At 40.0% G+C, this 26,085-nt stretch overlaps 1 protein-coding gene across 1 annotated transcript in view; it reads right to left on the bottom strand.

The window, feature by feature from the left end:
- Window positions 1–2,653: 2,653 nt before the first annotated feature.
- The window catches only part of aatf (apoptosis antagonizing transcription factor), a 107,387-nt gene continuing 83,955 nt past the window's right edge, over window positions 2,654–26,085 (bottom strand). Inside the window, exon 12 of the mRNA XM_073053440.1 lies at window positions 2,654–3,278. Coding sequence (XP_072909541.1) covers window positions 3,221–3,278 — 58 coding nt within the window. The 3' untranslated portion in view covers window positions 2,654–3,220. The remainder of the gene's footprint in view (window positions 3,279–26,085) is intronic.

Consider the following 26,085-nt stretch of genomic DNA (forward strand, 5'->3'; position numbering starts at 1 on the left):
TGTTTACCATTTACATTGATGATTTGGAAGAGGGGTCTGAGTGTAGTGTAGCAAAATTTGCTGATGACACTAAACTGAGTGGAAAAGCAAATTGTACAGAGGATGTGGAGAGTCTGCAGAGGGATATAGATAGGTTAAGTGAGTGGGCCAAGGCCTGGCAGATGGAATACAACTTTGGTAAATGTGAGATCATCCACTTTGGAAGGAATAATAGAAGAGCAGATTATTATTTAAATGGTGCAAGGTTGCAGCTTGCTGTTGTGCAGAGGGACTTGGGAGTGCTTGTTCATGAATCGCAAAACGTTGGCTTCCAGGTACAACAGGTTATTAAGGCAAATAGAATGTTGGCCTTCATTGCTAGAGGGATTGAATTCAAGAGCAGGGAGGACAGGCTGCAACTATACAGGGTACTGGTGAGGCCACACCTGGAGTACTGTGTGCAGTTCTGGTCTCCATACTTGAGGAAAGATATACTGGCTTTGGAGGCAGTGCAGAGGTTCACCAGGTTGATTCCAGAGATGAAGGGGTTAACACATGATGAGAGATTGAGTTTTGGGATAGTCCTTCCCAGTTTTTGAGAAAAGCAAATGTTAAAAGAGAAACATTCAAGCTGCAACCATCCCCTCCAGGAGAAGCACAAGCAAAACTTCGTAGGTGGAGTTTGGCAAAGAAGAGCTGATTTTGTCAGCGTGCCCGTGAGTGCAGATTCACCACAGTCTCAGACCACAGCCTCGAACTGTTTGCTCAGCAAATTAAATTATTTAATCAAAAACAATGTTCAACGCAACTCTGCTTAAATTAGGGGCATCGGTTTGACCGTTTCCCCACAGCTTCTGTGACCCAGGCTCGATCCTGCCCTCCAGGGATTTCTCTGTAACATGTGGGTTTCTGCTCTAGGGCAATGACAGGACCAGCTGGTTAGTGTAGTCATTGGCTCTAGTGTAGAGAATGGCAGGAGAATCAAGGTGATGTTGATTCAAACAGGTAAAAGAGTACTTAAAGGGTAGGTGGGGAAATGGGGGGGGGGGGGTAGCAGTCTAAATGGTCACTTGAGTCAAAAGGAGATGTGAAAAGTTCAATTCCTCTACTACCCAGTGAAAATCAATATGAAGAGCATTGAATCAGGGTTTTGTACCCAGAAACTATAGCAGTGTCTGACTTGGGTGTTTCTGCACAGATGCAAGTATTGGACAGAAATTTACCAGATTAATTTAATTCCCTAATTACATGTGTGTCCCTGACAAGGGCAGGATTTATAGCTGATCCCTGATTGCCCATGAATTTAACAGACTGTTGGATTATTTCAGAGGGCAATTAAGTCCCTGCCACAGGTCTGGAGCTGCATTATATTTAGAAAGGGCAAGGACAATAGATTTCCTACCCTAAAGGGTATTAACAAGCCATATGTATTTTACTGCAGTATAGCAGTTTCACTGTTATCATTCCATCACTTCCTCTTTTTAAAAAAGGATCCACCTTTATTTAATGAACTATATTTAAATTTCCCAGCAGCTTCGATGGGAATTGAGCGCATAGTTCTGGATTATGAGTCCAAACTTCTGGTTACTGGTCCCAAAACATAATTACTAAAGAACTCTAGCAACACATATTGTTGGCACTGGAGAAAAATGTCTTTGGAATGTGGAAGGAAATTCACATGGTCGTGGGGAGAATTGAACCCGGTTTGCTGGCCCTGTAAAGTGTAATGCTTAATGGTGTTACACCATTACAAGCTTCTGAGAAAGCACTGTCTTTCTCTTTTGCTCTCTCCTTGATATCTTGTTCTGCCAATCCTCCTGTAATGCTTAGGGCTATCAGCTCGTGTATGTCTAGGGGAAAATCCGTCCACCTGCCAAACCGTGTCTCCCGTTTGCGCAGATGCTGCTTAATGCACACTGGTACAAACTCGCACATACAATATCAGACAGCATACAATGTATGTTTTACAGATTACACTGTATAAATCTTATTGGAACTAGGTAATTAATAGTGATACGATATAAAAAGAAAGAAAAGGGTGCCAAACTTATCAGAATTCAATCAGTTCATGCACAACCGTTGGAGCTTAATTATCGAAGCCTTCTGTCCACATTCGATCTTCTCCGACCTCCTCGACCCGCTGCCTGGGACCAACCTCGGTGGTCGACCAGAGTGCATCCAGCACGTCCTTCCTCTTCGGTTCTCCTCCTGAAAAACCCGCCACTCACTCCAGGTTCCAACACATACAGAGAGAACAACATTGCTACCATTGGTTAGTTCCTCCATTATCAATAAATATAACCCATACATTTCAACTAAACAGAGCATTACCTCCTCAGATATATACAAAGAAGCTACTTCATTATAACACTACAGAGAAGCCATTTTATATATGCAGTTAACATTACAGTTAATAATCTGAGAACCCTGCACTCCTCTGGTCACTTTCCTGTGCTAAATTTTCTCTTCTGTGTTGCAGAAGTGTGGAGAGTAAGAAACTGCATGGCAGTTTTGTTCCTGCACCAACATCGGGTATGTTTTTATTTTCAATGTAAACTTTTCAATATGCTGGAAAAGTAATTAGTACCCTCTAACCTGTAAGGTAATCTAAAGTAAGCCTTCTTTATAGACACATGCTATATAATACCAATATCATGAAACTTCATTCAGTAAATTGTGATGCAAAAGTTTAATTTATGCCGATCATTCTTCCTTGACAGAACACAATTCAGTTCTTCTGTGAAGAGGCTGAACTTGGAAAATAAGAAAGAAACGACCATTGCTCACCATCAACAGTTCTATTATTTTAAAGCATCATTAAAAAATTAATATTTCACATTAGATTGTAAATATCTTATATGCAAAAACACTTCGACAACTAAGTTTTTCCATTTTTTTTAAAATAAAAAATGAATATATACAGTTATATCAAGTCTGACTTCCATTTGGGGTAAAGACAGACACAGATAATCTAAGTGTGTGAAAAATGATTTCTTAAGATAAAGAAAAAAGGATGAACAATGTCTTTAAGTGGTCAAAATCCATACCGTTTGGGAACTGGAAGGGTGGAAATGCATGGCTTAATTATAAAGCTTATATAAAGTCATTTACAAACGTCTTTACAAGCCATGGCACAATTTGAATGTGCTGGGATGGCTTGTGCAATATTATTTTTGTAGACAATCCACAATAATCAGGAGTGCACAAAGAAAATGAGCATCGGAGGATTCAGTTGCGTTGATCATGGGTCTTTCTCAACTTGCTTAACATTTCCAAACATAGATCGGAATAGTTCAGTCCTGGAAAGAAGGAAAATGGAACATTTAGAATATTTTAAATTCTGCAGAATAAATGGAAGTCTATTTTGAGTTAACTCATGGTAGCTAGAAAACACTTTTTTTTTTGCAAAATTGGAACCATAATTACAGCTACATTACTTTTACAAGAACAAATGCCCATGTTGCCATTCAAAGGAAAGCTTGGAAGTCATACAGCATGGGGACAGTCCTGTCAGTCTATGGAGTCCAGAACGACCAAATCTATCCTACACTAATTCTACTTTATTCTCCTCATGCTCAGCTCCATTACTCCATGTTGATTGAAGTCTCGAGGCTGCAGGGCAGAAACTACTCCCAAATCTGGCAGCATGGAACTTAAGACTAATGGTATTAGTGAGAAGGGAGGGAGACTAGTCAAAAGAATGCAGATGGCGCTGCACACCTGTTCATTTTCCATTCTCAGGCCTTGACTCAACGTCCACACCAGCATGCTCGAAGGTCTAGTTCACCAAATCCTCAACTGCAAAAGCGCTAGTTCACTTTGTTGGTTCAAAAAAACATCCCTTAATGGGAAATCACAGGCTATGGCCTGCAGCAATAGTAGTTCAGTAAGTATAGCTACAAAAGCATCCAGTAGTTTTGAGTGTTGTGTTGGTTGCCAGCGCCATCTTGCACACTCTCAATAGAGCAAGAGTTCTCCAAATTATAGCAGCCTAATTTTGTAGTTGCAGCACAAGTTTCTTGCATTTATTACCATTGGTAAATGTGTATTAGTGGAAGTTCAAAACAAAGTTAACAACTGTAGAAGGGATAATCAGAGCAGATTTGGTATTTTAGGAGCAGATCTATTTTGAAGACGAGCCCTCATGATCAAACAGTTGCCAGCTGCAGGCCACTGTATTAGACCTGGAAGGTACTTCAGCAACGAAAGCTTGGCTTCCAGGGACTGGGTGAGAACTCGTATGTCCGATTGGCCAGAAAATGTCCTTGAGAATGGTGCAACCAGGATGCAGAGCCATTTTCTGACTTTCAGTCATCCATAACAATCAGTAAAGAAAAAGTCCAAGATTAACTGAGGCTTTCAATGACATAGGTGAAATCACCAATGTAAACCAGTTCTCACAGATTATTGGAGCTTCAGTTTAAATACAATTTGCTGATTTCCACCTTCACTGTACGTTTTGCTTATGCCCTGAAGCTATTGAAGGGAAATAGATTTCCCAAAGAGAAATGTTCACACTGAGGGAATTTCTGTTTCCAGTTCTTAACTTTTAATGAATGATTGTTAATAAAGCATATTCGACTCTTGCCCTTATTAACAGAGTTCCAGTTTACAATAGCAGAAAGATCATGCTAAAACCTTTGATAAAACACTATTTTGGATTCAGCTGGAGTTTGGCAACCAATTCAGGGCAACATATTGTGGGAAGGTTTTGAGGTCTTGGGAAGACTGCAGAAAAAAAAATTATTATTACGATACTAGCAGTGACTGATATCAGCCAATGAAGCAGCAAGACAAGCTGGGATGGCTCTCCATAGAATCGAGATGACAAGGAAGGGATTGGATAAATGTTGAAAATCAAGAATTGTTTTGATAATATTGGATTATGTGGAAGTTGTGTTCCAATAAAATTCTTAAATTTGTCCAAAAAGGTTAAATTTTAGAACAAGACCAAGTAGAGTGTAAAAAAGTACCAATTTCTTGATTACATCGGAAACATTGATCAGATAAATTTGGGTTTAATTTATTTGTTTTTGTGGTGTAATATATAATTGATGTAAAAAATTATATTGCACTAATATTAACCGAACATTTGTTGTATTTGTCATACTGTCAAGACATAGTCTTGACCAACTTGTTTCTTCAATTTTAATATTCAAATCAGTTTCCCATTTTTGTCTTGACTTATGAATTCCTTGTTTAATTGCCTGTTTTTGAATCAAACTATACATACAAGAAATAATGTTTTTAATTTTTCCTTTTTGAATTAAAGTTTCTATTTCATTAGGTTTCGGCAATAACATTGTTTGACCCAATTTATCTCTTAAATAAGCCCTTAATTGGAAATAACAAGGCATTACTTACTAGGCGATATTGAAGCGATAAAACCGAAATCCAAACTGAATAAATAGCAGAAAGAATTCATAAAAATTGCATTGGCAGTAGCCAAAAAGGCTATTGCAGTTACTTGGAAATCGGATTCATACTTAAGTATAGATCGTTGGAAGAATGAAATTTTTAGCTGCATTCCACTTGAAAAAATTACTTATAATTTAAGAGATAAATAAATATTTCTGAAAATTTGGCGCCCTTATTTACAAAAGATAGGATTAAATATATAGGTGCTCCAAAGATAAAATTATTGGTTATCTGGGGAAAGAAATAAACATATATACTAAAGTTATTATGAACTCCATGGAGCATGTGGGGATCTTCCAATATCCAGGCATTCTTTCTTCCTTTCTTTTTTCTTCCCTTTTTTTTTCTTTCTACAGGGATATGTTAGGGGGGAGGGGGGAAGGGTTGATAATTTTTTATAACTATTTTCTTTCTGTAACCTATTTGAAAATTCAATTTAAAAAATTATATAAAAAAAGAATTGTTTTGATGGAGTGAAAACACAAACTGTTGTTAACCAAAAAACTGACTTACATAGATAAAATGCAAGAGCCTGAGCTATTTGGGGGAACCTTTGGCTTGGAACTCCTGGGCTGGAAAGATGGTGTGAACTGATCCAATAACAATGTTCAAAAAATGATAGATAACTAGATGAAGGGAATGAATTTATAAGGCTGTGAGGAATGAGTGAAGGAGCGGAATTTATTGGTCACATATGCAAATGGCTTGCAATAGGTGACTTATGCAATAATGACTTTTACAAATACATAGATTAGACCCCACACAACTATCTTTGTTAAGCCATGAACATTTTCCATTTCCAAATATCTGCAAAATTACAACTTCTATCTGCAACGCTTGTGTACTCAACATCTTGCTGTATTGGGCTTTATCTGCCACAGAGTCTTCACCACCCACCTGGCCCACAACCTTTCCACTACTAATAAAACCACTTTAAACTATTGTTGATTAATTAATATATTCAGTGAAATTTAAAAAAGAAAACACTTGGAACGTATCTAAGCCCTAGCACTTTCAGTCCTTCCATACTGCAGTGTGTGGGCAGAGAATGAGAGCATTCAATTGAAGGATAGGGTGGAATCACTGTTAGTTAGCAGCATGGTTTGGCTCAAAGCTTAAAACTTAGACGACTGGTAGACCTGGGCTGCAGTTGTGTCTGCTCCATTCAACCACTACAGGAGGAGGCCTAGAACAGGTCATCTGCATGTGCCCCCAATTCAAACCATGGGAAAAGTTGGGAATGAACACAAATGCACTAAAATGAAGGAAGCCTCAATAGAGTCAGAGTCGGAATAGTACAGCACAAAACAGGCCCTTTGGCCCACCTAGTCAATGCCAACCTGGTCGTCTGTGTATTCCTATCTTTCTGCACCTGGATCATAACCCTCCTTTCTCTTCTCTATCCAAACTTCTCTTAAAAGTTGCAATTGAACTCAAATCTACCACTTCCGCTGGCAACTCATTCCACGTTCCAAGCAAAGTCCTCCCTCAGATTTCCCTTAAATATTTCACCTTTCACCCTAAACCTGTGACCTCTAGTTCTAGTTTTCACCCATTCTGAGGGAGTAAAAGAAAGATTTGCATGCACTAACCCTATCTAAACCCCTCATAATTTAGCATACCTTGATACACTTTCCCCTTAATCTCCTGTGCTTCAGAGAATAAAGTTCTAATCTATTCAACTCTTCCCTAAAACTCAGGTCCATAAATCCCAGCAACATCCTTTAAAGTTCTCTTTTGAGCTTTCTTATAGGTGATCAAAATAAGGGAAGTCTTTTAAATCTGAGGTGAGGAATTTTTTCAGCCACAGGGTAATGTGTCTATGGAGTCCAAGTGATTAGGTGTATTTAAAGCAGTGACTGATAAGATTCTCGATTGGTAAGGGGTAAGAGAAGGCAGGAGAATGGGGCTGAAAGAAGAAATCAGCCTTAATTAAATGGCAGATGAGACTCAATGGGCCAAATGGCCTAATTCTGCTTTTAAAGCTTATGGCCTACATCCACGTGCAAGTAAACTACGTTGCACCATTTTCCCTCAAGTGCATTCAGGTCATGAAAATGATAGATGATGTCAAAACTGTAAAGTTGCACTTGTAACATAAAACGAGAAACCAGCACTGTCAGCATGTCCTGCGTACGATTTCTGGCTTCAACAACACAGCTGGGCACAAAAACCAATATGATCACTAAGTGGGCTTCAAGCAGATGCACAATTTTAATTAGGGTCAACTTCCCTTTATAATATTCAACAGAACAAACCAGATTACACCTCATGGGGATGGTAATAAGGGAAAAATAATCTCCTGTCAGTAGCTGACATTAATTGCCTTTGTTCCGAAATAAACCAAAGGTAAACTCTTTATAAAAATTGTAGCTGATTGCTACAGTAAAGGGCACCACTAGATCTGTAGCCAAACCACAAATATCACCCTCCTCCTCATAAACCAAAGAGAGTTTCAGATTAACCGCCACAAGAAAAGAACATAATGTACAATTCAAAACTGAAGACAAGAAAATCTGCAAATGCTGGAAATGTAAAGCATCACACAAAAAATGCTGCAGGAACTCAGCAGGCCAGGCAGCTCCTATGTAAAAGAGTAAACAGGCGATGCTTCAGGCCGAGGCCCTTCATCAGGACTCAAATTCAAATTTAAAACTGAAACAATCCCTGAGTTTTCCCGTAACACTGCAAAGACCACCGTTACATTCAACAACCGTTGACTATTTAGTGGATCACTGTAGCTGCTGAAAAAAATGGCGTGCGATCATAAACGTGAAAAACTTCTGCAGAAGCTAAAATCTAATTTTGCAAAGCTAGCCTTTATAAATGATCTTTCCTTTCAATTCTTTTCAAAGGCAAAACTACTGAAATGTCCCAGGAACCTTGTCCAATCGAGTTTAACAAATATTCAAAAGAAGCACCCTGCCTGGCTATCCTGTATTGAAACATCATGTAATTTCCAAAGACGCATCCTTTTCAGCCAGCTTCTTCAAGTGGAGAGACTAAAATAAGTATTTTATTAGGCCATGTAAAGCCACAAAGGAATGATTTTTAAAAAAATTCCGAGGAATTCAATTAAATTAGCAGCAAGTGATAAATTTGAATTTGTATATTTTTGGTTCAAGTGACAATAACTGGAAGTGTCCCCAGCAGAAGATTCTAATTACACTTGTCCATTCATGGGTTTAGATAGGTCCAGGATTCTTTTCACAGTGGCTTAATCTGTCAAAACATTGAGTGAGAACTGCTTGTTTGTTTTATTATTGAAGTCAAAAAAAGAGATCAATGCTAAGTTAGACTTTACAAGTGCATCAGGACACTTGTAGCTGAAGTAATTAAAGTGAACTATGCTATAACATTCGTACAGTTTGTGGGTAAAAGGCACTAACTGGGATGTTAGTGCCTTTTGGGATATCCTCTTCTTCACTACCATCTGAAATTTTCAAATATTTTAACTCCCTTTTCTGAGTTGAAATCTCCCATCCTTACCTTTTTGATGTTCTTCCTCTTACTGACAATAATTTCTACTGAGGTACAGTGGTACAAGTTACTTGGGCAGGTGGCTGATCTTCATGAGTATGACTTGACAACACATCGGGATATTTGATCAGTAGTCACCGTTATACACAATATTCACAGGCATGTACTTCCAGCCAGGATTACTGGAGAGCCCTATTTTCAGGGAACTCTGACATTATGTTTCACTTCCCCCAATCCACATCCACCAATACTATCTGCTAAAATCAAATCCACACGGCTCAGTTACTGTGGAATGCTCACCATACTTGATACCAGGTGCACTCAACTTTTTGCAGCAAGTGACACAATTGAAAAAAAGTACAATGCATTGGGTTACACAAAAATTGTCATCCTTTAAACCAGGATGGCAGACTTTGCTATCTTAACATTTTTCATCCACTCTACTACCTTAGCCGGTCCACAATATACCTTGGGTTTCCCAATGGAATACTAGCAACACCAAAGCCTGCTGGTTGTATCAATCCACGATCATCGAAATCAACCATCCTATTCATTCAATAATGCTGTATGAAGACAGAAGGCCACTCCCCTAATATATGTTAAGAAAATACAACTCTATATTTCTATTGTTTACATTTAAATTAAAATTCTGACTGAGATGGTAATAATTTAAACATAGGCTTGCTGTGGTGTTATTTTGAACAGGTTCGCAGTGGCATTCAAAACTCTGAAAGCTGCAAGGTGTCTTTTCATGACCAAGAGAAACGTTGAGTGCCTTGAAGAGGTCAAGGGCCTCCTTGAAAATGTGCATAAACTTTAGCCGAACAAATAGCAATAAATCTCAAGGTAATATATGGTAATATATGTACTTTGATAATAAATTTACTCTGCATGTTAATATTAAAGAGCAATAAAATCCCACCATGCAAATTTCCAAAAAGTAAAATACCAAGGATATTGGAAAGCCAAAATAAAAGTAGAAAAGGATGAAAATACTCAACAAGGCTAGTGGTTCCCGTGGAGACAGAGACAGCGCAATGTTTAATCAGAGCAACATTCTGAACTGAGTTTTGCAATTTTCTCACATTAAAATTGATGATTTTTTTCTATTTTAATGGCCAGAGGAATAGCTAAAAATCCATTAAATTTGGATCCATGCTCGCAGATCAATTGACTTTGCAGCCTAGGTCAGCTATAGGTCATAGAGCCAGGAGGTTTGTTTTGAGTTTTTTTTTAAAAAGAATTACTGAGCGGGAACAAGCCCTTCCGGCCCAATTACACCCAGTGACCGATTAACCTCCTAACCCATGCACCTTTGGAATGTGGGTAGAAACTGGCACACCTGGAGGAAAGCCACGTGGTCATGGGGAGAATGTACACTCCTTACGGACAGCAGCAGGAATTGAACCTGGGTCGCTAGTGCTGTAATAGCATTACACTAACTGCTACGTTACTATGCTGCCCAAAATAATGAGATCAAGAGATCATTCCACGACTTGACTATGCAACTGGGGCTGACAACACAGAGCAGAACTGAGTGGGAGTTCTTCATTATCAGAGGGCTGACATTTAGAAGAGACTTTAAAATCAGTGTGCTCATGTAGAAATAAAAAGGTCCCAAGATAATAAAGGAAAAGCAAAGTAGTTCTCCCAGACTCTTGGCCAACAAGCTTCTCGGAACGACAGCCACCAGCTTCATTCATCTCATTTGCTGCTTCCAGAACTTTGCTGCAGGCAAATTTGTTATCACATTTCCAAGGATAAGAGTGATTACACTTCAAAAAAAAGTAATTCATTGGATGTGAAGCACATTTGGACATCCTGAGGATATGAAAGGTGATGCATAAATTAAAGTTCTTTTTATTGCCAGCAAAAAAAAACAGCAGAGTGAAAGAACATGCATGCAGAGAAGCTGTTCTAGTGGTAGTCTATGTCTTAATATATTCACATAAAGTAATAAATGGTCTGCTGTATTTGCTCAAACAATGAACCGAAGTGTCCATCTCATGGGATCGCAACTGGAGCAGTGCAATTGAAAGATTAGATGTATCAGTGTGAGTACATAGGATGTTGTTATTTAATAGAACATTACAGCACAGTACAGCACACTATAGGCCCTTTCGGCCACAATGTTACGCTGCCCTTTTAACCTACTCCAAGATCAATCTAACCCTTCCTTCCTACAAAAACCTCCATTTTCTTTCATTCATGTGCCTATCTAAGGGTTTCTTAAATGCCCTTAATGTATCTACCTCCACCACCACCCTGGCGGGGCACTCCTCACACTCACCTCTCTGACAACCCACTAAACCTTTCTCCAATCATCTTATAATTATGCCCTCGCCGTAGGAAAAAGTCCTCTGGCTATCCTCTCAATATGCATGAAACTGAGGGAACAAGGAGCTAAACCTCCTTTACTTTAGAGGAAGGCAGAATGAGACAGCATTACTGAAAACCAATCACTTTTCTTGGTAACTTGCCAGATATATTACAACCCGATTTTACAGAATGCATGCTGTAGGTATGTTTATGTTTTATTTATGTTAGTAACATGGCACAGCAACTGGTCTTTCCAGCCTAATGAGCCCATGTTGTCCAATTATGCATGTGACCAATTAACTTACTAATCCACATGCCTTTGGAATGTGGGAGAAAACCAGAGCACCCGGAGGAAACCCGCGCAGGCACATTGAGAGCGTCCAAATTCGCCAAGAACCTCCACAGATATGGTTAATGGTACACTTGGCTGATAAATCCAAGGCACAATTGAGGAGATAACCACAATCCTGCATTAGAATTACTTCATAGATGGGCAAACCTATGGAAGGTCTGGATCCATGAAATGGGCTCTAGGCAAGGGCTAACTTCTAGGCAAAGAAGGCATATGCTTTGCTTACCCTTTATTAATTGAGGAACTGAACTCATGAAGAGACAAGTTATTTTGCAACTTCATTAAATTGTAGTTAGGCTGCATCTGGAGTACCGTGTTCAGTTCTGATTGCCCATTAGTAGGTGTTGGGGCTTTGGAGAGGTTGTAGATGAGATTTACCAAGATGTTGCTTGGATTAGAGGGAAAGTGTTACAAAGAGATTGGACAAACTTGGATTGTTTCAACTGGAGTGGCAGAGACTTTGAAAAGACTGATAGGGGTTTATAAAATTATAAGAGGTACAGATAGAGTAGAGAGCCACTATCTTTTTTTCCCCCTCCAGAGTTGAAATATCTAATACCGGAGGGGATGCAGATGAGGTGAGAGGATTTTAAGTACGAAAGTACATTTTAATTAGTTCAGTACAAAATTGTGGGCCAAAAGGCCTATTCCTGTGCTGTTCTATGTAGTTCAAATCTCCCGGATACATGTTAGAAATTAAAGTTACCTTTCCAAATGGTGTTGCTTAATATAATTTTAGATTTATCCTAATTTGAACTAACATTAATTTAGGAGTCTCACACACAGTTTTGAACATCAGTATCCAGATAAATTGAAATATGTATCCCAGCCACAAAATGATTCCTTAACAAGAGTTTTTTTTTTAAATGCCAGAATTCCTCATGGCCTAAAATTTTGTGTTCAAAGTAAGGGACTGAGTTGACAGTTTGTCAGGGTAATCTAGACAGATCATTGGTCTTCTGCCCCAAAATCATCAGATCATTGCGTACACTTCACATGCAATAGACTGTTAATTGGCAGCAACTTTATGGCATCTGGTAACATTAGGATGGAATCTCAGATCCTCCACTACAAAGGAAAATAATTGGGGGAGGGGAAGAAGAATGAGGACAAAGAATGTGCTTCCCTAGCAATGTGGTAACCCCCTTGCTCCCAGGCAAATTTAAAGAACTTCCAGAGGTGGATTAATTTCTGGTCCACTAACAGCCTTGCTGTTAGCACTATTGTGTTTTCTAGCATCAATTGATTTGTGATTTACATATAAATTAGACAATTACTACACAAGACCGTATTTAGCATATAAAATTAATTTACAACTATAACTGTTCGTAAATCTCCAGCACACTTTCAAATGACACTTTGGGAAAGGATGGGAAAGGGCAGTAGAATTGAAACTTGAGGGACATGAGCAATTACATGCCAATTTCCTATATGAAGCCAGTCTTAGGAGCCAAAATCTTTTTCAAAAATAAAAAAATATAAAAACACTAATATGCATTACAAAAAAATCAATGGTTGATAAAGATTTCAATTCAATAAAGCAACATCCCACAAATAATGTACACAAAGATGGATTATAGCATTTGCAGCTGTCTTTCTAGCGCTTTCTGTAGCTACACTTTTTTTTGTGCCAGGTACACCATGCAGAAACAGAAACTCATCAATCCTGCAAGTTTAACCTTGTCACTGTTGAAATTCACTAGGGTAAGGGTACATTTTAATACTTTCAGCTCCCTTAAGGCTATGCAAAATGAAGCATGATTCTTTGATTTTTTGTATTAAAAGTAGATTTGAGCCAGTGATTTGTAACAGGTTTCCTCCCCCTTCCCAGCATTTTCTTAGAATATCATTAGCAAAGGTAAGTGTAGTAAGGTATTTCATGGTTGATACAGATTCATATTAAGTAGCATACATTACATTTCTGATAGTACATTGTGAAATTTGGTGCTTTATGCAAAAGTTCAAAAACTTAATATGGACCAGTGCAGTGGTGTGGAATAAGTGCTAACATGCACAATTATTAAGCCAGAAGGTTGCAGGCTCGGTTGTCATTGCCACTCGTTTTTTTTATCAAGTAATGTCAGGCAGGAAAGTGCTGAGCAGAGACCACAATGAGGGTAAAGGGGAAATTGTCAGAGAAAGCCCTGGCAGGACAATACAGTTTGTGACTCTCCAAATGGATTCCTTACCCAGACATTTTTTAAAATATACATGGGCAGAGGAAAATTCAAAGCACTCTCCTGATCCCTTAGTAACAGTGACACCAGTCCCAGTGAGACCCCAGTGCCAATAGAACTGAAGAACATCAATAAGTGGGGACAGTAAGGAAACTATGTTTAAAAAGTAAAGTGGAAGAACTAATTTAGCCATAAGAATATTTTCAGACACCTTTTGCATTCACATCAGGTTCAAGGATATAGAAAAGCCAAGATTTTGCTCTCCAGTCATTAATTGTATAACACATACTTGTTCCTCCCATATTCTGCTTGGTAAAATTAACAAGAGATTCCAAACTGCATCCACCATGGGCCTTCAGTTTAAGGATCTGGTACCTCATTACAGTGAGAGACTTCTTTCCTGATGCTTGCATCTGTAGGTATTATGGTAGCCATAATTACAGTGGCTTGAGGCAGGATTGCTATTTCCTCTCACCCAGCCCTGTCTGGTGGGCTTAAAATCAAGGCCTGAATGTTAGCAAGTTGTAATGCAGAGGTATTTAATTTTTCACATTCATTGGTATTCAGTTTCTTCAAAACACATTTCTGTCAAGTAAAGCCAAATATTTTTGATACACCATAAAAGAAATGTAATTCTGACATTGATCCTGATATTAATTATTCACAGAGCTACTCCAGGAATAGTGGTAGAATTATAAAAGTGAAAACGACCACTAGATGGCAGTATTTAATGGTTTCTCCACCAACAGCACACTCAATGTCACACTAATCAAAATATGCAATTAAGTGATCCAATAATAATTTCATATTCAACTATTAACATTGAAAACCTTCAATTGTTGTGTGGATGTTTAACTAGACTAAAAAATTAACAGTACATTGCATCCAGTATACAATACAGGTAGGCTCACAAGGTTAAAACTTGAATAGCCACTGTTCTCAAATATGTCACAGGATCTTCAAAATGAAGTAGACCACATGATTTTGCAAGCCTGATAGGAAAGGCAGTGGTGAAGGCCAACTTGTCTTTGGCCAGTGTTCACATTCCCATTTTTAAAAGAATATGGGAAAACATTTGGGAGTACGGATCATGACAAATGTTTATTCTTAGTCACAGAGCACAGAAACAGGCTGGTCGTCCCATCTTGTCCATGCTGTTAATGTCCCTCGTCACACAGTGATCATAGCCCTCCATACTTCCCAAACTTCTCTTAGATATAGCAACCGAATGCTCATCCACCATTGCCAATGGCAGCTTGTTCCACACTCACGCTTCCCAGGGAAGGTGTGGAAGAGGTTCCCACCCAGATTCTAAATGCAATTCACCAGAGTGCAGTGGTAAAAGTAAAAGAAAGGATAGACCAAGAATTTTTTTGAAAGTACATATCTATTGAGAAAAACCTTAAGGAAGCATATTTTGCCAAACACAGGTCATCACAGAATTTCTCAACAGATACAAAATCCAGGAAACATCCCAAAACACTCGCGTTTGGAGACTGATACAAAAACCAGAGCTGACATGAAGCACAAGTTTTTAAATGCAGAGTTGGTTAAAATTTGTAATATATAACCTGACTGGGATAATACACAGATTCAGTGGTTAGCGGAATGAAATAGCATAAAAGGATAAAAGGGCTACTGGGAAAATGCTGAGAGGTGATCTTGGGGAAAAAATTATTAATTTGTCACTATCTGTGTGTTGTTAGCAAGATCATTAATGATTAGCAATTCTGATTGCCATGAGAAATGGGTGGTGAACTACCTTCTTGAATTGCTGCAATCCTCCTTACAAATGTTTGGACAGGGATTCCTAGCCATGGTGAAGGAAGTGACATATTTCCAGAACAGGTGTTGTGCATGGCTTAGAGAGGAACATGGAGATGAGGTTATTCCGGTGCACCTAGTCTCACCCTTCTTGAGGGTTGAGACATTGAGTATGGAACGTGCTGGAGAATCTTGGAGGAGTAATACTTTATAGATGATACACATTATTGGTACGGTGAATGGAGCAGAACGGAAGTCATTTTTAAGGCAGTGGATGGGGTGCTAATCAAACAGACTGCTCTGCCTGGAAGGCATAGTGACAGGCAAACAGACAGAATTCCAGGGCATTCCAATCTTGTCCCTTGCTGATCCAGTGGAATTTCTGGCCAACAATATGCTCTCTCTTATTGGAGATAATCATTGCCTGTCACTTACCTAGCGGGTAACATACACGCCACCTCTCATCACAGGCCCTAAATTTGGCACAAGGGACTGCAAATTCTGGAATTTGGAGAAAAGAAACTACTGGTGGAACTCAGCAGGTCAAGCAGCGTTTGTGGAGGCATAAAGAATGTGTTGTGGCCTACATCAGGATCAAATGTGATCCAGGTCTATTGCAAACCGACGAGGACTGGTTTATTTTCGACAGAGTCCCACATAAAATGGATTAAGCATCAATGGCCAGCAACACTCCTGTGATGGATGGAAGATCATTTATGAAGTAGCCGAAAATGGCTGAACCTGGGGCACTACAGGAATGTTCTCAGGCTGGGGTGAATTACCTACAAGAAAAGTATCAGTAAGATTGAGAGAGACACACAAAATGCTACAGGAATGGTGCAGAGATCGGAAGAGTACAAGGAAGATTACAAAGATGTTGCCAGGGCTAGAGGCCCTGAGACAGAGGGTAAGGTTGAATAGGTTAGGACTTCGCTCTCTGGAGCGTAGGAGAACGTGGTGAGATTTCATAGAGGTATACAAAATTAAGAGGGGTATAGATAGGATAAATGCAAGCAGACTTTCCACTGAGACTGCTTAAGACTAAAAATAGATGTCATAAGGGTGAAAAGTGAAATATTTACAGGGAAGCTGAGACTGAATTCCTTCACTCAAAGAGTGGTGAGAGTGTGGGAACAAGCTGTCAGCAGAAGTGGTGGACGTGGGTTCAACCGCAACATTTAAGAAAAGTTTGCACAATTTCATGGAGGAGGGGAATATGGGGGGGCGGGGGGCTATGCTCCAGTGCAGGTCGGTAGGACGAGGCAGAGTAACTGTTCAGCACGGACTGGATAGGTCGCAAGGCCTGTTTCAGTGCTGTTAGTGCTCTGACTCTTAACGAAAATCGTGTTCCGTTGTGCAAAGTATGCCTGCAAGCATTGGTTTAACCAGAGATCCTCGAAGGCACAGTCAAATGTCAGGGGCAGTCACTCTCAACAAAACATCACCCACTCTATAATTCTGAACCAGACTTGATACGATGGAAGGCATCCTTCTGTGATTTACTATTCTGGTGACTTGGAAAACTTCAGGTGAGGTGGAATCTATGACAATGGTATCTAATTCATGACCTATTACTGCATAGGTTTGTCTGTCAAAATAACAGTGACTTTCTGTAGAAAACAAGATTTTTTGTCCATAATGAAATGATTACTCACTCCAAAAGAGATCAACAAAAAAGAAATCCCTTGAAAATAATTACTTTTCTTACATCTATGCTCACCTGCAACTGGGGAAAAAATTAAGACATGTGCATCTCAAAAACTTGTTAGAATTTCTATTGAGCTTTCAGGAATGCATTTTAATTTTCTCACTGATACTGTTTATACAAACAGAGGCAGAATGAATGTTCAGTGAATTACATCATAATTCTTTTGACAATTAAAATGTTGTTTAGGCCTAGCATGGATAGATGAGGTTGATTGTGTTCTCAGAGGTACATACTTATGTAAGAAAAGAACAATCCTGACAGACTCACTCTACCAAAACCAGGAGATGGAACCCAAATTCAACTTAACTAATATCACAATAGGCACAATCAGATAATGTCACAGAGGTGGTGAACTAAACCCAAAACCTTTCACATTCTCATTCCCATCAACAAGTTATCGGTGAGCTTGATTACCACTTTGATTTACAACACTGGGGTGGAACCGCAATGTTGTAAATCAAAGTGGTAATCGATTTACAGGATTGCAGTTGAGGAAAATCAACATACCTCTTTTAGCAAGAAGTGACAGAGAACTGCCTCTACGACAATGGGAAGCATGTCGAAAGACAGTAGCTTCTTCTGCTTCCCTGCCTGCCAACCTACCCGTTACCTCCCTCTGCTTCCCCACCTGCTTCCCTTTTTCCATCATCTAATGTCCTATCCTATCAAATTCCTCCTTCTTCTGTCCTTTGTCTCTTCCACCAATCACCTCCTCGATTCTTACATCACCCCCTTTCATCCTCCCTCTCCAGCACCTAACTTCCCCTTCAACTGGACTCACGTATTTCCTGCCACCTTGTGCTCCCCCTACCTTTTTTAAAATTTTGTCTTCTGCCCCCTACCTTTCCAGGCCTGACACGGGAGCTCAGTCTGAAGCATCATCTCCTCATATCCCTCCATAGGTACTGCCTGACCTGCCGAGTTCATCCAGCATTGTGTGTGTGTGTAGCACATTTTCCTTAAGCACATTATGATGACAGTCCTGGGAATATTATTCTAAAGCATCTAAAAATCATGACCTACTACTGTGTAAAGTTATCTATCAAACCACCAGTGAACTAAGACGCTTATAGTAGAAACAAGCACTTTATCAATTGTTTTCTTGTTCTTTTCACTTCTAACAGAAATATAAATAATTCATAAACATATGCAAAACAGCACAATTGAAACTAAAATGCCAGATTTCACAGCATACTTTAATCATCACTTTCAAACTAACTATCAAAAATGGGGAAGTCTTATTTATATTTAGAGATACAGTGAGGAATAGGCCCTTCCAGCAAGTCACACTGCCCAGCAACCCCCGACAAACTCCCAATTTCAAAAAATTCAAAGTTTAAAGTAAAATTTATTATCAGAGTACATTCATGTCACCACATACAACCCTGAGATTCTTTTTCCTTGCAGGCATTCTCAGCAAATCTACAGAACAGTAGCTGTAATCAACAAACAAACTCTGCAAATGCAGATATAAATAAATAGCAATAAATAACGAGAGCATGAGATAACAAGGTAAAGAGTCCTTAAAGTGAGATTATTGGTTGTGGGAACACCGGAAATAGAATGAGAGTAGTTATCCCCTTTTGTTCAAGAGCCTGATGGTTGAGGGGTAGTAACTGTTCTTGAGCCTGTGGTGCAAGTCCTCAGGCATCTGTACCTTCTACATGATGGCAGCAGCGAGAAAAGACATGGCCTGGGTGGTGAGGACCTCTGATGTTGGATGCTGCTTTTCTATGGCAATGTTTCATGTAGATGTGCTCAATGGTTGGGAGGGCTTTACCTATGATGTACTGGGCCAAATCCACTACCTTTTTGTAGGACTTTCTGCTTAAAGGCATTGGTGTTCCCACATCGGGCTGTAATGCAGCCAATCAGTACACTTTCCTCCACACATCTATAGTTTAACCCTAACCCAAACCTAAACTTACGATGACCAATTAACTGGTACGTCTTTGGAGAATCACTGAAGGATTTTCAACAGCTGTGACAGAGGAGGAATGCTATTACCTCTTACAAAGTGAAACCAAGCGACACAAGTGACAAGGCGGCTTCACTTCCACATGAGCTCAATGCCTTCTATGTGTGCCTTGACCATCAAAACATGGAGGAACCTTCACGAATTCACAGTCCCCAATGACCCGGTGGCTTCAATCTCTGAGTCCAACTTGAGAGCATCCTCCAGGAGGGTGAACCCACAGAAAGCATCCAGCCCTGCTGGGGTACTTGGCAAGTTCTAAAGAACTGTGCTGCAGTGTTCACCGATATCATTAGCCTTTCGCTTTGGTAGTCTGAGGTATCCAACTGCTTCAAGCAGGCTTCAATTATACCTGTGCCTAAGGATGTGGTAAACTGCCTCAATGACTATCCACAGTGATGAAGTAAGTGCTTTGAGAGGTTGGGGATTAAGCATCATCAATCCCTGCCTGAAAAGTGACTGTGATCTGCTCTAATTTGCCTACCAGCGCAACAGGTCCACAGCAGATGCCATTTCATTGGCTCTTTGCTCAACCCTGGAACTTTTGGACAGCAAGAAAGTATACATCAGGATGCTCTTCAGTGATTATAGCTCAGCATCCAATACTATCATCCTCTCAAAACTAATCAACAACTTCAAGACCTTGGCCTCAACAGCTCCTTGTGCAATTGGATCCTCAATTTTCTCACTTGAGACCCATCAGTTTGGATTGACAACATCTCCTCCATAATCTCAATCAGCACAGGTGCACCACAGAGCTGTGCGTTTAGCCCTTTGCTCTACTCACTTTACACTTGTAACTGAGGCTAAGCACTGTTCCAAAGCCATGTTTAAGGTTGCTGACAACACCACGGTTGTTAGCCAAATCAAAGGTGGTGACGAATCAGCACATAGGAGGGAGACTGAAAATCTGGCTGAGCAGTGCCAGGAGCAGGAGGCTGGAATTTCATGAGCAAGTCTTCATCAAGGGATCAGAGGTGAAGCGGGTCATCAAATTTAAATTCCTGAATTATCATTTCAGAGGATCTGTCCTGGGCCCAGCACACGAGTGAAGTTACGAAGAAAGCAGAGGAGTGTCTCTACTTCCTTAGAAGTTTGCCAAGATTTGGCATGACATCGAAAACTTTGATAAACTTTTTATAAGTGCGCGGTAGAGTATATTGACTGGCTGCATCACAGCCAGGTATGGAAACACCAATGCCCTTGAACAGAAACTATAAGTAGTAGTGAATACGGCCCAATCTATCACGGGTAAAAGTCTCCCACACCATTGAGCACATCTATACAGAGCACTGTCACGAGAAAGCATCATCCATCATCAAGGTCTCTCATGAACCAGGCCAGCTCTCTTCTCCTGGGAAGGTGGTTTAGGAGCCTCAGGACCCACACTACTAGTTTCAGGAACAGTTATTTCCCCTCAACCATCAGGCTCTTGAACTAGTAGGAATGACTTTGCTCGCCCCATCACTGAACTGTTCTTACAACCTATGGAATCACTTTCAAAGATTCATCATCTCATGTTCTCAATATTTATTATTCATTTATTATTATTTCTTTTACTTTTTTTCTTTTGTATTTGCACAGTTTGTCTTTTGCACATTGGTTGTTTGTCCGTCCTTTTGTGGTCTTTCATTGCCTCTATTATGTTTCTTGGACTTAATGACTATGCCAACAAGGAAACAAATCTCAGGGTTGAATATAGTGACATATATGTACTTAGATAATAAATTTACTTTGAATGTTGAAATACGTGTTGTAGAAACCCTTCAAGTTTTGTTGCCATTTGTCAGTTTTCAGCAGAGGCAATTAGTAAGGTGCACTTGATAGTTGACTAATTGTACATACTGACTGTCCATACATGTATACAAAACAATTATGTATACAACCTGAGTGCTTGAGCAATATCCTCCCACATTCTCCTTCCTCACTGCTCGTACATAGCGAAGGAGATGCAACATAAAGATTTTTACTTCCTTTTGTAGTGAGATGGATATAAGAAATAAAATTCTAATTCTAATTGTTCTTCCTTTCCGTACCTTGTGGCGCATCGGGTAGCAAGCTTGCCGTTTCTTTAGCATTTGTCTGTTTTCTTTTTATGAGGCTGAGTTGCTAGATTGCCACCCAACCCAGCACAAATGGAAAACGTGCAAGGTGCTGGCTGGATTCAAACCCTGGACCACTTGCCTCAAAGTCCGCTGTGGATATCTCTACATCAACAGCCAGCTTATTGACTAATAAGAGGTTTCAAATAGAACTTACTGAAATCCTCATTCTGACCATTATATTTCTGGTGTTGATTCTATCAACTGTAATTTGGTCAAAGTCTTTCTGTAATCAGTGTATTATTATAAAATTAGCTGCAAGAAAAATAAGCTTACACAAACTTCAAGTACAGTTGTTGCTCTTCTGCAGATAAGTATCTAATACAAGTGGCCATATATCTAATGCTATCTTCTCAAGTCTTACAGGCTCTTTCATTTCACATGTGTACCTGTATTACGATTTACTTCACTATGGGAAGCTGTCCCCCACGCCACTCTGCTCTCCATTTCCTTATGTTAAATTTATGCTAAGTTAAATTATTAACAAATAACCATGAACTTTAAAGATTACTAACAAGGAAGAAAAAAACCTTTACCATAATTTACAAAAACTCCCACGAACATTTTCAAAGATAATTTTTCCAAGTATATTGTGTTTCCATTTATTACAGAAACCCTCCGTTATAAGCATTTTTAATGCTCTATTGTATGCACCTGCAAAAATATATAAAATATTCAGCAAATTGTACATAGCTAATGTCGAGAAAATAAACATTATAATCTATTAAGGGAAGCACAGATTGGGCATTTCCCCACAGCAAAACAAACTGATGCTAGGAATCATAAACTCCTGTCTTGTACATGTTCTATTAGCTGGTTAGAGAACAGCAGACAGCAGGGTGAAATACATGAACAGATTGCACAAAATTAACGGCACTTATGTCTGGATACGAAAACAGCATTTAGCAATATGGCCGCTGCTCATAACTGAAAGTCTGACGACTGTTTAATCGGTAACACACAAACCATTGGAGGAACTCAGTACCATGGAAGGAAACGGACAGTCAACGTTTTTGGTTGAGACCATTCATCAGGCCAGTCTGTTGTTTAGTCAGGCTAGGGTTCCACGCTCAACTCCTACTCCCCATGGAAATTCATGCACAAAATCTATTTTACTATTTCCTTTGGACAAATCCATACATGATTATACCGTCATTGTTAGAGTGGGGCAGTTTAGGAGAGGAGAGGGGTGGGGATGGTTTTGGGGGATGCAGGGGGCGAGGTGTGTAAGAGAGGGCCCGGGGGGGTTTAAGGAGAGGACGGGGGCCTAGGAGAGGACGGAGGGGGGTTTAGGAGAGGACAAGGGGGGGCTTAGGAGAGGACGGGGCGGTTTAGGAGAGCACGGGGGGGTTTAGGAGAGGACGGGGGGGTTTAGGAGAGGACGGGGGGTTTAGGAGAGGACGGGGGGGTTAGGAGAGGACGGGGGGTTTAGGAGAGGACGGGGGGTTTCGGAGAGGACGGGGGGTTTTGGAGAGGACGGGGGGGTTTAGGAGAGGACGGGGGGGGTTTAGGAGAGGACGGGGGGGGTTTAGGAGAGGAGGCGCATTAACTTCAAACTTATTTCAGAAAAGCATCATAATTGCACATTTTTGCCATTAATGAACATAAGATGAACACCCAGTTCTGCTTTGGTTTAATACTACACTACACACTGCGCAGTAAATAGTGCTCCATCCCCATAAAAATAACTGGCAATTGGTGCAACTGTGGCCCAGAATTATTTTGAGGGTGTTTGGCTTTTAAACAGCATTTTGTTTGAATGCTATGATGTAATCACAGTCCAAAGTAGAAAGTAACCCACATTAATGCAGTAACCTTCTTGATTGAATGAAACACATTTTGGGCTCTCTGCCCAGCCACAAAGGGAATTTTAAATAGCAATCACGACTATTTAAAGCTTACTGCTTGGTGCTGGCTCAATTAAATCATTAATTTGTCATTATAACCTGTAGCTTTTGGTACATTAGCAGGTGTTAGCACAACCTAAGTGTGGCCTTTTCACAACTCCAATTTCTGAAGAGCACTTCCTGTTGTACCAGCCTGCTATTTTGATTTTCAAACTATTGCCTCCAAGTGCCAGACCTGAATTATCACCAATCACACAGAATTATGAATCCTGCTCTATGCTGCAGATTCTTTTTCCATTGGGAATCACACCCAGATTGTCCTCAAGCATTTCAACAAGGTCTTTCAGAACCAGGACACAAAGTAGACTTTCATCTGCCCCCCCACACCCTCCAAAGAAAAACCTAAACACAAAATTTGAATATTCACATGCAACAGCTATTTAAAATCCAATTCAATGGCAGTGAATCACACTGAAGAGCGTGCAGCTATATTCCACTTAGCAAATGAACTCAGAAACATTTGCTTACCAAAATACCTTATATTTCATTAACGAAACACTACGGTTGGTTTGACGATGCGGTGGACAGTAGCAGTAGCAATGTAGCACAAGTACAAAGTAGCTTTGTAGCACAAAGCCACACACATAGCGCAAGATTGTTAACTTTATTCCAAGATTTATTTTAGCTATGGCAGTGGTTTAATTTTATCCAGTTGCATTTTATACACTGAGCTGTGCATGGGATGGGGGAAAATGTATCCTAGAGAAAGGTTGGGGTGGGGGGGGGGGGGGGGGGGGGGGGGAGGAGGAGGGGAGGAAGTAGTCCGGTCTGCAAATAGAAATACTGGAGCAAACAAGAGAAAATCTGCAGATGTTGGAAATGTTACCTGTCACTTATCTTGGACAGTTCAGTTTCTCAATAATGTCCTGGCTTGATTGTCCCTTTTATCTACATAATGCCTACTTTGTCTAAATGCTGAACCTTGACAACATTATGGTTTTTTGATGCATTTGTGATCATGGGACCTTAAAAAGGGCAAGGAATGGATTTCTCCCTTCCCCCAATTACATCTTCTACTCATGAATATGGTATCGTATCACTCTAACAGACTCAAAGTGTAAAACTTAAAAGTTTATGTTATTAATTTGAGATAATGACTAAGAACTAATGTACAAGAGAAATTGCAAATAAAAATAATACTGAGATCAAGAATTGTAAAGAGTCCTTAAAAGTAAGCTGTAGGTCATGGAATCAGTTCAGATATGATGTTCTCCACTCCAGCTCAGGCACCTATTGGTTGTAGGGTAGTAACTGATCCTGAACCTCCAGTGAGGGACCCACCTGCCTTTTGGAAGTAGTGAGAAGAGGGCATGGCCTGGGTGGTGTGCATCTCTGATTACATACGCTGCCTTCACCACTACTCTATACTGCAGCACTCCTTCTAAATGTGCTCAGTGGTGAGGAGGGATTTGCCTGTGGCTGTATCCACCACCTTCTGTAGACTTTTCCATTCCTGGACATTGCTGTTTTCATACCAGGCCACGATGCAGCTAGTTAGGATACCCTCCACTGTGCACCTATGGAAGTTTGTCTACAATTTAATGCAGATGAGTCCCAGCACCACATTACTGTGCAGAAGGGTGGCTATCCAGTCAGAGGTCTACTGGTAATTTCCATCATCTGTCATAGAAGGAAATGGTCTGTGATCATAGTGGAAGTCCAAGGCCAAGAACAAACTAATCCACACTAACCAGGAACACAGACAGGCCCTTTAGCTCATAATGCCGGCACTCAACACGAAGTCAAATTAAACTAAATCGCAAATGCCTGTACATGATCCATATTCTGCATATTCATTGGTCTATCTAAAAGCCTCTTAGATGCCATTGGGGAAAGAAAGGTTCACAGCAAATAGTTTTTGTGTATATCCCAGATATGAGAGGTGATTGATAAGTTCGTGGCCTAGGTTAGAAGGAGTCTATTTTAGAAAACCTAGCACATTTATTTTTCAACATAGTCCCCTCCTACATTTACACACTTAGTCCAGCGGTCGTGGAGCATACGGATCTTGGACCTCCGGAAAGTGTCCACAGCAGGGGTGATTGATAAGTTTGTGGCCTAAGGTAGAAGGAGATGAGTTATACAGCTCTCATTACATGCACCAAGTTCAAGTCTTTGAGTGATTATGCATGAAGTTTGAAGTTAATAACTCATCAGGGTGATTGATAAGTTCATGGTCTAATATAGAAGGAGATGAGTTATTAATTTCAAACTTTCTGCATAATCACTCAAAGAGTTGTACTGCACGTGCATGTAACAAGAGCTATATAACTCATCTCCTTCTACCTTAGGCCACACACTTATCAATCACCCCTGCTGTGGACACTTTCTGGAGGTCCAAGATCCGTATGCTCCACAACCGCTGGACTAAGTGTGTAAATGTAGGAGGGGACTATGTTGAAAAATAAATGTGCTAGGTTTTCTAAAACTGACTCCTTCTACCTTAGGCCACAAACTTATCAATCACCCCTCGTATGCAGTGGTCCAAAATTCTACACAATGGAAGCTAAAAAAAAAGATCAGAACTCTAATTATCTCAGTGGGATATACCTCAAATACTAGAAACTAATGAGCTCAGAGCAAGTAGTGCCTACATATTTTGAAATAATTTGTCTAAAAACGTTCCTCTTTTACCTAGCTCCTGTGCACTGTCAGGAGCATGCACAAAATGGCTGGAAGCTTTTTTGTGGACTTCAACAATGGGTTGGCGAGGGACCGAACCTCTTTACTTAGTAATTTCTTCAAATGGCACACAGTCAGTCCAAGCTTTTGGATAGCTGTAGAATACCATAGAATTTTAAAGCTGGAAGGTCACATAGACTAGCATGCCTGTTCCAACTTTTTGAAGGAGCTGTCATATTATACTCATTCCTCTGCCTTTTTCCCCATATTGCAATAGTTTTC

Source organism: Hemitrygon akajei, chromosome 8, assembly GCF_048418815.1.
Source record: "Hemitrygon akajei chromosome 8, sHemAka1.3, whole genome shotgun sequence".
Classification (NCBI taxonomy): Eukaryota; Metazoa; Chordata; class Chondrichthyes; order Myliobatiformes; family Dasyatidae; genus Hemitrygon; species Hemitrygon akajei.